The sequence below is a fragment of the Lagopus leucura genome, unplaced genomic scaffold, assembly GCF_019238085.1.
Source record: "Lagopus leucura isolate 7727_CA_CO unplaced genomic scaffold, USGS_WTPT01 Super-Scaffold_100157, whole genome shotgun sequence".
NCBI lineage: Eukaryota > Metazoa > Chordata > Aves > Galliformes > Phasianidae > Lagopus > Lagopus leucura.
In genome coordinates this window covers 11391904-11404594 of record NW_024962334.1, presented here as the reverse complement: position 1 = coordinate 11404594, position 12691 = coordinate 11391904, and the positions used below count along the sequence as shown (strand labels likewise).

Below are 12691 nucleotides of genomic sequence, written 5' to 3'. Positions count from 1 at the left end.
AGCATAGAAAACACGTGGTTTATGTACTTTGTGACTTCTTTTCTTAGCGCAGTCTCTGTCAATGAACAGTTTACTTAGAGTCATGGTAATGTGTTTGAAAAATTGGAAAAAAATTGAGAAGTCAGTATGTTCCTGTTTAAAGCATGGACTTAATTCTCTGTATGGTGGATCACGTGTAGTAAGACAACTTTTTGACACTCTGTTTACAGTCCTGCCTGTTCATGTAACACAGTTAAACTTCATGTGTTGAAAGAAATAATTGAAAGAAAAGGCACATGAAATGTAAACAGCTGATTTTTGTATTTTCCTGCCTTAGGGCAGTAACATTTGTGTCTGGTGGTGAAATCCAATGCACTCTTGTTACCCAAATTGATGGACTTTGTGTTACTATTGATCATAGGTTCCAGAATTTTGGGGTGTCTGAGCAGCAGAGCCAAACAAATACTGTGTTCAGTAACCTCACGTACAAACGCAAATCCTTCTACGGATTTCAAGAGCAAGAGCCATTTTGAAAATCAGAGGTTATCATCTATTCACTCTCTCTTGCAATGTTAGAAGAGCCTCAATATCAAGTATTGTCATACTGAAAGCCAATTTTACTCTACTAAATGCTGGTTCGTTTAGAGTCATCTGTCTTGACTGATCACCAGGCATGTTTATAGTATATCTCAGTACTGAAGTCAAACTCTAGTATTTCTGGTTTGGGCTAGCGTAAATCAGATTTTCTGTAGAGCTAGATAAGCTGTCAGAGAGTCATGTATGTTATTAATTATTTACTCTAAATACACAGCTCAGAGCCTATACATTGCTGGTTCCAAAAAGCCATTAGGAAATATTCCAAGCATAGTTTTAACATTAGATTTATTGCTTACTGGAAATATCCTCAGATGAGCACAGTCGGATGTCAAGGGTGAAAATATTTGGCCTGGACATCCGACACTATTCCTATTCCTATTCCTCACATCTAGCCTGGGTTCCATGGCAAATACAATTCCTTTTTTGTTCTCTTTAGAGTAAACTCACTTATTTTTCTTAGATCACTCCTACGTTTTAAAGAACACAACTTTTTGTTGCTGACTGAAATGTCCTGATGACTAATGAAAACTTTCAGTCACCTTTCCTTTATCTGTTCACTTGTTTTGCTTAGCTGACTTTGACATTTGGAAGTTCTGAGATTTGGGAGGGGTGAAGGGAAGTTGTATTTCAAAACCAGAAAAACAGTTCAGGAAATTCCAGTCATCTCTGCTCCTTGGTCGTGTGAATATACTTTAATGAGCACTTCCAGTGGGCCACATTGTTGCTAATACAGTAGTTCTGGAGAGCTCAGTCAGAAATCTCAAAAATGTTGATTCCTCAGGATTTGAGACCCAAACCAGCTTAAGTGGAAGAATCTGTTAATTAGATATCAGGACATTTCAGCAATAATTCCTTCACTTAGAAACATTATAATACTTTTATCAGCTCTTTTGCTTTTACTAAAACAATTGAACAGAAAAGCTTCAACACATTTGAGTATTTTTCTTCTAATCACAGTTTACTTTGTGAGGAGATACAGGAGTTGACAAACAAAGGTAAGAATCCTGACTGATGTTTGAAAGGCTCACTAATCCTTCCCTTGAAAGGTTCATTTAAAATACAGAAAATGGGCCACCTTCTTCTCTCTTGGTAGTTTTGTAATGAAAGGTTGATTGTTCAAGCGGCAGCGTTCAATTATTTTGCTTCTGATGCTATCTACGTGTAAAAAAATCTAGCTAAGCTCAGATGCTCCCTGCAGTCTTTTCAGTTGGAGCCTTCAGCGCAAGATGCAAACAAAAAGCAAGAGTTTCAGAGTTTACATTCTAAATGTAATGGGTTGTACTGTCAGGTTAAAGGGTGAAATTTGCTTCCAGAAATGCGAGAAATTAGGAAAAGCTGCTGCAGTTTTTCCTTTTTTTTTTTTTTTTTTTTTTTTTTTGTAAGTGAAACTCATTTCTTGATTATGTTTGCTGGAGAAAATTTTGCTAATTAGGGAATTCAGAGCAGTAGCTGGAGTTCAGAGAAGTTGCCCAGCAATGTAGCCATCCACTTCTTGTTGAATTAGTTCCAATATTTGACATCCTCAGCAGACATTAAAAACATATGCTATGTTAATAGTTTTAATACAGTTGAAACAAAATAAATCTCTCTCTGCATCTGTGTTTCACTTTTTTCCCCGAGGACCTGGGATGCTCAAATGATATACGTAAGGACCAAAAGCCAAGGCGTGTATTGGTCTGATGTTTGATGGCCAAAAAAGTAAACAGCACTGACCTCCAGAAGTGCAGTGAGCAAAATACACAGTTTTAGCAGTATGTATAAAAGTTAAGCCCACTCAATAAATGCCCTGGAAACACTGCGAGAATATACATACGGTGGGAAATAAATCAGCTCTCAAAGTGGTAGTGATGAGAGTGACTCAAACCATTTTGAAATTTGTGTGGATTACTGCGTTGCTACTGATAGGAATTTTAGCCCCTAGATTTACTCACTTGTGGATGGGAAAGTTTTCAAGTGATTCAGTGCTGCTAACTGGATCCGCACTCACAGCAACAGGGGCATCTCACAGTGGCTCTGGCTCTGGGGGGAAGCTTAGCAGCGCTGAACAATTAGTACACTTTTTATTTGCAAGCCAGCTGAAGCTGGTCTCTACATAAACCAATGCACAGTCTTCCTTACCATCTCAGCTCTTATTTTTAAAAGGAATGAAACAGGAATGCAACCAGTACAAAAACACCGGTAACTCCACACACACACACAAAAGATAGTAAAAAGTGTAAAATCGTTTATTTATGATTGAGATGCTGTGTTAAATGTTATGAGATGTTAAGTGTGGTCTACTTATTTTTTTCCTCACACAGTGTATCTGTATATCATACCCCACTGAGTAACCGGCACCTCATTCTGATGACCCGCTCAGCTCATGTTTGCAAAACGCTGTCACATTTTTTCTGCCAGCTCAAAGCAAAGTCACCCGTGCCTTTGAGTATGCATGCAGAGGCTCCACTGATCCCGAGCCAAGGCACACCTTCAAAGCACCCCCGTGGAGCCTGTGTTGTGACACACTTACACTGTAAGAGAGGCACAATCAAGTATAAGCAGCAGTTTCTTTGGGTAATTCGCATTTCCCGTACTGCTGGGAGAAACTGCATCCTCCTCCTCCCTCTCCAGCTCGTTCGGTCCCCTGCTGAAAGGTAACACTGCAAGCCCATCCTTTGTTAGCCAGCGGGAGAGCAGCAGTAAACAATTCGAGGACAATAGCCACCAGACATATGGAAAACACTTCACTTTTACTGAGTTGCCACTTACAAATGCTTCACTAATGAGAATTCCTGAACGCTGAAGGAAGCTATCACCTGCTGGCTCCTTCTTGAAACACTGTGCTTTCTGTGGAATGGAAGGTTGCATTAGAAGCTCTTAAATGACCCACATTTTTTTTTATTATTATTTTTAAAGGGGACACTTAAGGCTAGACTGGAAAGTACAAACGAATACAGGTCAGGGAACAGCTCAGCACTGTCAGGTAGTTTAGCAATGACCTCATACTTTCCATTTCCAGTGTCCTTCAGTGTTTGCCTTTTACAATGCCTTCTACACCACAGAGACTCTGGATTGTTTGGGAGATGCCAGCTAAATCCCCAATTTCAGCTCTCAGGAGGCTGCTGCACCTTCCATGCCCTGGTGTCTGCCTGTGGCCTCTCTGTGGTGGTCGTACTCCCACAGACCACCTGCAGCAACCCGTGTTCCTAGGATGTCTCCATTGGTGCTGGCTGCAGGTGACTGTGCAGATGGACAATGCTGGGGATGGCCCTACCAAATGGTGCTTACCAACCATGGGATTCCACAGAGCATTCCTCAGCTGCTCTGGAAGAAAGCCCAACACCTCTGTGTGTGTAAAGAGCCTGCAATCAGATGGCAGCTCCAGATCAATCATAGGTTTACAGAATCATTAAGGCTGGAAAAGAGCACTAAGATCACCTAGTCCAACCATCAGCCCATGCCTGTGACCGCTCACAGACCTCGTCCCTCAGTGCCACATCCATGCGGTTCTTGAGCACCTCCAGGGACGGTGACTGCACCACCTCCCTGGGCAGCCTGTGCCACTGCCTCACTGCTCTTTCGCAGAAGAAATTCTTCCTCATATCCAACCTGAACCTCCCCTGGTGCAATTTGAGGCCATTCCCTTTCATCTTATCACTGTTACCTGGGAGCAGAGGCCAACCCCCACCTCACCACAGCCTCCTTTCAGGCAGCTGTAGAGAGCGATCAGGTCTACCCTGAGCCTCCTCCGGACTGAACAATCCCAGCTCCCTCAGCCGCTCCCATCAGACTTGTGCCCCAGACCCCTCACAGCTTTGTTGCCCATCTCTGGACACACTCCAGGGCCTCGACGTCCTTCTTGCAGTGCGGACCCAAAACTGAACACAGCACTCGGAGCGCGGCCTCGGCAGTACGTAGCACAGAGGGACGATCGCCTCCCTGCTCCTGCTGGTTGCACTATTTGGCCGCACGCAGCCCTCCCTCGCGCTGGGCTCCCCCTCCCCACTCAGCCCGACCCGCACACCCCACACGGCTGCCCGTCCGAAGGCGCTGCACCCCCCGCGCCCGCCTCTCCCCCCCGCGGCGTCGGGGCCGCACAAAGCGGGGCGGCGGCGGAGCCTTTCCCGCCGCCCGGGAGGCGGCCGCCCTCGCCGCTGCCCCCGCCCCGCCGCTGGGCTCGGGGCCGGCCGGGAGGCGCGGGGCAGCCCCGAAGCATGGAGCCGCCGCCGCCTCTGGAGCAGCCGCCGCGCCCGCGCTCCCACACCGTGACCACCACCAGCAGCTCCTTCACCGCCAACCTGTCGGCCAGCTCCAGCACCCTCGCCTACGACAGGGAGTTCTTGCGGACCCCGCCCGGGCTCCTCATGGTGGCCGAGATAGTGAGTGCGGGGCGGGGCGGGGGGGCACGGCAGCTCTCGTCGCTCTAAGAAGTTCTGCTTTAGTTTAAACGAGTTGGTCGCCTGAAAAACGCATCAGCGGGTGACCAAGCTCAGCAGGGCGCTGCAGGTCAGGTGGCAGCGAGTTAGCGCCGGCCGCAGCCCGCGGTCCCGTCAGCCCTCGTAGCGGGGACGGTTCGGGCTGCCGAGTGACTTCTGGAGGCACCTCTGAACTCCGCAGGCTGCGTGTGCTTCTGTGTCACAGCGCACCGACAGCCGCCTGCCAGAGTCACACGGCTTCTCTCTGTTTTGTCAGTCAGTAACATTTCCCTGCGATCCCAGTCATTAGATAGATGCGCGAGCCAGAAAGGATGGCAGCCCCGTGGGTTTGTTTTTTGCAGGGCTTGGTGAGACGCGAGCAGGCACGTGCTGAGGCTCGGTTGTGCACCACGGTGGCAGGTGGCGCGGGGTGCCCACCTCGGTGTTAAGCAGCAGGCACACGGCATCTCTGAGCCTGCTCATCTGCACTGCTAATAATTGAGGAGCTTAAAGGGCTTGTTGCCCTGGCCAGTTTTCTTTGAATTTCCCTGTGTTGCTTTTGCTTTGGTGGTGGTGGAAATACTGCGTACTAAACCAGGTTCATTTCCATTTGGAAACATTGTGCTTCAGTCGTGCTTGTGGCTCAACTGCTTGCTACCTTTCCAGTAAGATAACCCAGAGAATCTTCGGGTGTTTGACTGTAGGCGGGTTTCCAGGGTTAGATGTAGGGGAGGCTTTGCTGTGTGGGACATCTGTGAATAAAGGTCTTAGTTGTGGAAAGAAAAGCATCTTTTCCATTCTTTTTCAGTTACCAATTACAACAAAATTCTGAACTTTTCTTGTACATCATCCAAACTCTAAGAGTTGTCTGGAGCATTCCCCAGCCCACTGGAACTTGGCTGTATGTCAGCTGTGGATGAAGCTCCATGTTCATGTGGATGAAGCTCCATGGCCATGGATAGGCTCCTAATGACTGACCCTTTAATGTGTGCTTTCCCATTAGGGATGACAGATGATGATACCTGTGTGGCTTTCCTTTCCAAGCAAAGTGTTGATGGTTTTCTTGGGGACTTTGTTTCCTTCACACATCCCTGGCTTGTAGAATAATTACAGGACGATTCTTCATCCAGCATGTTGATGTGAGTTCTTTAAACATTGACACTTAGATTCAAGTTTGGTATAAATTTTAGAAGTACCTCAGGGGAAATATGTTTGGCAGCTTTGAGAAGAACTTCAAAGCTACCTGGCCTTGTAGGCCAACAAAAAATTGTGTCTTCACTGCAGACTTCCACTCACATGCTTTTGCTGGTCAACAGAGTGAAGATCTGTGGTCCCTGCTAGCTCAGGGGAGCCGATGGAAGTCTCTGAGGTAGATAAACTTATCCAGGTTTGTGATGGGCTGTTTGAGAGAAAGGAGGACAATTCTGATAGCAGATTAACAGCATTAAGGCAAGCCTACAGAAGTACTGAAAGGTGGCATCCACAAGGAAATTACAATGATTCTCAGTTTAACTGATAATTTTAGCCCCATTTATTTTAAAGGTGAAGATGCTGTTCTGTGAAATGAAAGACAAATATACTAGTAAATACTTTTAGATGGAATTAACTGAAGTTATTAAAATCAAATGATTTTATTTGAATGTTTATATATGTGCGTGTGTGTATTAGACACTGGATTTTGGCCAAACCATTTCCACTAGTTCTGTATGTTTTTTTTTTTTTTCTGAGAGGAAGTGTGCTTTAGCAGAGCATGGCTAGCTTCATATAAGATCTGGGTTTCAAGTTGGCACCGAATCCATCAATTCCTGCCTGTTCCAATCATCCAGTGTGTCTCAAAGTATTGTCATGCCTGCACAGATTGGCTGCTCAGGGTGTTTCTGACCCTCAGCACTGACTCCCCAGCTGTCAGCGCTGTCCTTTGCTAAGAAGGTGCAAAGCTGTAAATGGGACGGGCTTGTATCTGTGTCTGCATTTCACTTTGGGAGTTCTCAACCTGATGGATTGCTTTCAGTCTGCGTGCCATGCTCTGAGCTGCAGCAGCTGTGTAGGCGCCTACATAGCTGTGCCTCTGCTGCCCTGCTCTGAGACACCAGCTAGGTGGGCAGGGAATGGGAATGCTTTTAGGAGCAGCTTTCATTGCTCACCCACTCATCAGCTAGACACCATGTTTGTTAGGATGCTGTGTTAAAGCTAAGCCAGAGGCTTGAAGCAGGAGCACTGAAGAATTAGCACTGCATGTTTGATTACTGCCACTGTCAATCAGCAATGTGCACATTGAAGTTTGTGGCTGCTGGTTTTGAAACAAGAGTTCTCTTTGTGTAGATAAAGGGCAAATCTCTGTTATTCTTCTCCTCCTCAGCGTGGGTGCTGTGAAGATGAGTAATGGCTGTGTGCATTTCCAGGTGGGCTGGTAACCAGATATGGTACATTCAGATTTACCAGCTCCTAGGAGGATGTTCTTTGCTGTGCTGTAAAACACACATCTGCCATTAGCTCAACCTGCTGCTTCCAATTGCTTCAAGATACGTTGGCTTTATAAAGACAGATGGGTAAGGTATTATCTGTCTCTATGTAACTGCTTTAAAATGAGCATAAAGCTGGTGTGGAGTTGGCCATGCACATTCAGCAGTGATGGAGCTGTGTATCCACACCTGGTTCAGCCTCACGCTGTAACGCCTTTGGGTCTGGAACTGCACATCCAGTGAGTGAGCACAGAGCTGCAGGTGGAGGTGTTGGCTGTAAATTACCAGGTGATGGCAGATATCCATTGCCTTCTATGCGGCCAGAGGGCGTGCAAGGCTTCCTGCCGTTTGCTAGGGAAAGAACTGGGGTTGGTTTATAATACTGCTGGATTTCTAAGAGAGGCCTTTGAGAACTGGTGTAAAATGCAGCTTTGGTGTGTGGAAGTTTATCCAAATTAGTTTAACACGGAAGTCATGATGTGTGATGAGCAAGGCAGTGGCTCCTGACTCAGGAGATCTGTATTTGCTGCCCTCAGTGCACTGGGTGGTTGTTGGCAGCAGAAGGAATTTCTCTGCATCTCAGTGACTTCAGCAGTCAATCACCTGAGTTAATGCTGCAGTAGAAGTGCATCCTGCAGAAGGTAGCAGGTACTGATTCCCATAGCATGCTCCCTAAAAAGGAGCATTTAGATTTTGGAAAGAAGCAAGTATAGTAATTTCCAGAGATGACTGCTGAGTGTTTCTTTTCCATACAGTGATGGCTCAGAAAGACTGTTTGTGGGAATTTTATGGCTCTGATTAATGGTGGCAAGCAATACCTCCTGAGCTCTCAGTCAGTTCCTCAAGTCAAGCATTACTGATCACTTTGCAGAAGTGAAGTTTTTGTGGTTGCCGTGGATGTGGTTACAAAGGTATTTACTTTCCAGCACAATTACATTGATTTCTTCAGACTGTTGCCTCACACCAGTGTGTTGCTAGATGCAGATCCTCTCTTAAAACTTGCCCCGGTCATTCTAAGGCTCGTGATGGCTATTTGTCCCTAACAAAACCAAATATTACCTAGCTGCAAAAGGTCTGGGAGGTTTTTATGCTGCAGCTGCAAGCGAAAGCTTGTGATGGTGTAATTTTGAGTAAATTGTAATTGCAGTCATGTTTCCTTGTACTGTACAGATTAAAGCTATACATTACTCTTCGTGTGAAATGCCCAGAATGCGATAGGTGCTTGAAATAGAAGCTTGAGAGGTGCTTATTTATGTTACTGGCACCACATAAAATTGTGCTCACATTTACATTTCTGGAGAATAAAAATAATTTTGATGACTGTTTCTTTATTCTTCAAATGAACCTTTGGAGGCATAGTTCAGGCAGGAAATCTTGTTTAACTTGCTTATTCCAGTGCAACGGTGAGCCTGGGAATGTTAAATAGTTACTGTCGAATTTGAAACATAGAAGTTACCAAAAGCAGAACCTGTCATTTCCAAATGTCTATTCTTTTTCCCTTTTAGTAGAAGCCGAAGTAGAAGTAGAAGTAGAACCCTTTAACGGGTTTTCAGGTTTTGAATTGTTAGCAATGAAATCATAGAAACGTTAAGAAAAGCAGTGGGAACATGTACTATAGAATACTCAAAAGACATAAATTATACTTAGCTCTTAAAGTTGTCCTTGTGTTTTGCTTTTTCTCTGCCTGCAGTTCAGAGCTTTTGTATAGATGCCGTGCTCCTGCACCCCTAGTTCTTGGAACAGACTCAGAAACACAGAGGGAGATTCTTGGAGCCCCTTCCCTCACCTGAGCAGCCCCAGCACTTTCTCTGGGATTATTGGCAGTAGAGATTTTTTTCCTTTTTGCACTAAAATTGTTACTGCAATCAAAACGTGTCTGCATGCATTAAGGTGACAATGTTGAGGCATCTTCTGATGTGCTGAACAAGTGCTTTGCCTGAAAGAGGTGCACATAAGCGTGGTCTTAAAATGATTCACTTGGAACTACTGAGGGAAAAAGCTACTCTGTTCTCATCAATCACTTCATTCAGCAGCTTCATCTTTCTGCACATGAATAAGAAAACATACAGTACAAAGTCTGGGCTCTATCCTTTGTTCTTGATCAGCCAGAACTTTCACTGAAGTCAGGTTTCAGTTCTCACTTATTTCAGGTGCCATCATTCCATCACTAATCGCTGTCATCCTTGGTGTCATGCATTCGTACATCTGTGTGACTTCCATCTGCCTCCAGGATCGTAGTGTTCACTTGAGTTCTGTTTCCTAGAGGCTTTTGATTTCCTGGACAAGGTCAGGGTGTTTCCTTGGGAGGAGAAAAATGTTTGGTGATACACAAGAAAACAGAAGCTTTGGAAATGGTGTCAAATGTGCTCCAAGTGCAGGTTGAGCAGTATGAAGTCTGACATGGTAAGAGGGTGAAAATGCCTTTCAAATTGAATGCAGATATTTTACAAAAGGTCAAAAATGCAAAATATTCTCAATATCTCAAGGTTAAGGTGGAATATGTATGAAATGCCATTATCTCTTGATGAGAAGAATGCTTTAAAGACATACTTAAGCATCAATTTTGTTCTTGGGTGGATAGTGAATATAATACGATTCCTTCTCCCTCACCTCTGCCAAACTCTAGAAAACAATCATTTTCCTCTGTACCTACAAAAATTCTTATGCAACCCAAAGGCAGTTTTTTTTTTGTTGTTGGTTTTTTTTTTTGTTTTTTTTTGCCTTCTGTAGCTAAAATGCATAGTCCTCCCAGTATTTCTAATGGCTGCTTGGCCAGGAAAAAACCTGTTTTCCATGCCACGCATGACGAAGTGGTGCATTTGTTGGTAACACTGTAAAAATGCAAACAGAGAAAGGAGAAAGGCAGAAAGGTGAATGGGCTGGGGGTCAGAACCATAACAGACCCCCAGCTTTCTGACTGCTGGTCTTACCCATTAGCAACATGCTTTACTCCCTGCAGCAGCAGCAGATGCCTTTCAGTCCCAGCTCTAGGATACAGGGAGCACTCCTATGTGTGCCTGGAGAACCAGTTCTGTGCAGTGTGATATTTCTGCACTTGTTCCTGTTTCCATTCCAGAAAAGCATTAGAACTACTGCCCTTGAAGAGAGCATCAAGCCCTCTTTTCTAGGATCAACTCACAAATGAATTTTAGCGCCTGCCAAATCTTTGGCAAGGCATTCTGTTCAGCCAGTTCCTGTGGAAGCTGCTAGCACTGATTCACCTGTTTCTGAAGGATTGGGAGCACTGACTCACTGCTTTCTGTGGGAGTTGGGGCTGGCCAGAGGAAGGCTTGGAGCTAACCTTATATGAGTGAAATGGGAGAGCTGGAAGCCTGGTTTGTCCTTCACTGAATCTGTCCTGAGCATGACTCCACTTTTACTGAGTTAGAACACGAGAATGAGTGTTCACTCCCGTTGTTTTTGCAAGGTGCATGCGTGCAAATGATCCGGGTGCAACCACGAGTTTGCTGGGACAAAACCTCCAAAGCAAAACAAAAAGGGTTTCATCACGCTGCTGTCATTAGAGCAAGGCTGTAACAGCAGCTTGTTCTGGGCAGCCACGGTGGTTTTGTTCAATCTGAGATGCGCTAAAATCACTCTGTAGAATGGAGATGAACTAAGTAAGCATGGTTATAATCAGCAGTTTGTTGTCGCGGTCTTTGGATATATCATCATTTAGTTACAAAGAACAAACGTATTGAAAAATCCTCATTAGGGCTGGAAGGGGGCCATGTGGGGAAACGCTCTCTGATCATCATCTCCAGTAATTGCTGTTTGTGTTTAGCTGATAGCCCAATGTGCGCAAATTAAAAGGAAATCTGTAAAAACCTCTGCTTCATACCTGAAAACAAGACTGGTTTCTGTCATCAGCTTCAAATGTGCCTGCTTTATCCAGGCCTGCATTTAAATGGATTCAAGGTGACACTGTTCTGCACAGGCTCCATTCATTTAGCCTGGAAACGAGACAGCCACTAACAAGATCCTTTTTTTTCCCCTTTAGTATATGTGTAGTGATTACACATTAAAGAGTTCCTTCCATATGTATTTTAGCAGCCTCATCTCTTTTCATTTGACAACCACGCTATTCCCAAGGCTGCAACTCTTGCTGCAGATAATAGCTGACACAAGGCCGTGCAGTTTTGAAATATGAGGAGGTATGGCAGAAATTTAAAAATCAAGACGCTGAGGATGTTTCTGGCAGGAGTCAAACACTGAGAGGCAGAGGGACAGCCAGAAGAAGCCTCCATCAAAAGTTAAACCTCTACAATGTATCTTTAAAATGGCACTTAAGTGATAAAATCTGCCTTGGCTGTCTCCACTTGGAGACTCTTCAGAGCCAGCTCTGACAGGATCAGGTGAGGGAGGGTGATCCTGTGGGTAGATGAGTGCCTGCTACTGCTGATGTAGCTCACAAGGCATAAAGTAATGCACGGTTGTCTTCTGCAGGCTCAGACACAGCTACGATACATGCTGCTTTCATCAAGGAGCTTCTGTCACAGTTATGGAGCAGGGAGGTTTCCTGGGAGTGGACTAGAGTATTGCGTGTTCTGTACAGCACTGGAGGAAGGCAGATGTGAGTAAGGAAAGGGATCACTCAAGGAGAAAAGGTGCTCTCTCAGCCAGTAGCTTCCATGGGAAATCTGAGTTTTATCTTTCGCCTGCAGCGCTTTGTTCCTGTGAGATGCTTGAGCAAATAAGGTGGGCTTTTCAGTGTCCTCCCTTTTCTCCTTGTTTTCTGGGTCACTGACTTTGGGTCTAAGGTGCAAAAGAAATGATTATTTGCAGTCATAGCCAAGTCAATAAGAGCTATGTTCAAAAGAAGCAAAGTGCAAGTTAAGTACTGTGGGAAAAAAGAAGCAGTTTTCCAGCAAAAAAATTGGCAAGAAATGGATGCTTTTGACTTCAATTTTAGTGCAATCTCTTTAAAATTCTGAAGACAGCTATCCAGTCTGCTGCTGCACGCAGGTGATGCTACAGAGGAGAGGAAAATCTGTGGTCCTGTAATTACAGACTGCAGCACCATGTGTGTTTACTAGGGATAGAATGAAGATGTGTGAAGAACTTTCTCTCTGGCACTGTTGCTTACTGAACAGAAAGATATTTTAACATATGGTTGTGCCTACCTCTGGCTTGCTCATTCCTCTGCCTCTTTGTCCCTGTCATAATTTTATGATTTTTTAAGGGTTTTCATTGTGGGTTTTTTTTTCTTGGGGGCACAACCATATGTTAAAATATCTTTCTGTTCAGTAAGCAACAGTG

The 12691-nt window shown here is 44.8% G+C and overlaps 1 protein-coding gene across 1 annotated transcript in view; it reads left to right on the top strand.

Moving 5' to 3' along the window:
• The first annotated feature begins 4759 nt into the window (after positions 1–4759).
• Positions 4760–12691, top strand: part of LOC122189874 (CKLF-like MARVEL transmembrane domain-containing protein 8) — a 36485-nt gene continuing 28553 nt past the window's right edge. Inside the window, exon 1 of the mRNA XM_042889352.1 lies at positions 4760–4934. Within this exon, the coding sequence (XP_042745286.1) occupies positions 4770–4934 (165 nt within the window). The 5' untranslated portion in view covers positions 4760–4769. The remainder of the gene's footprint in view (positions 4935–12691) is intronic.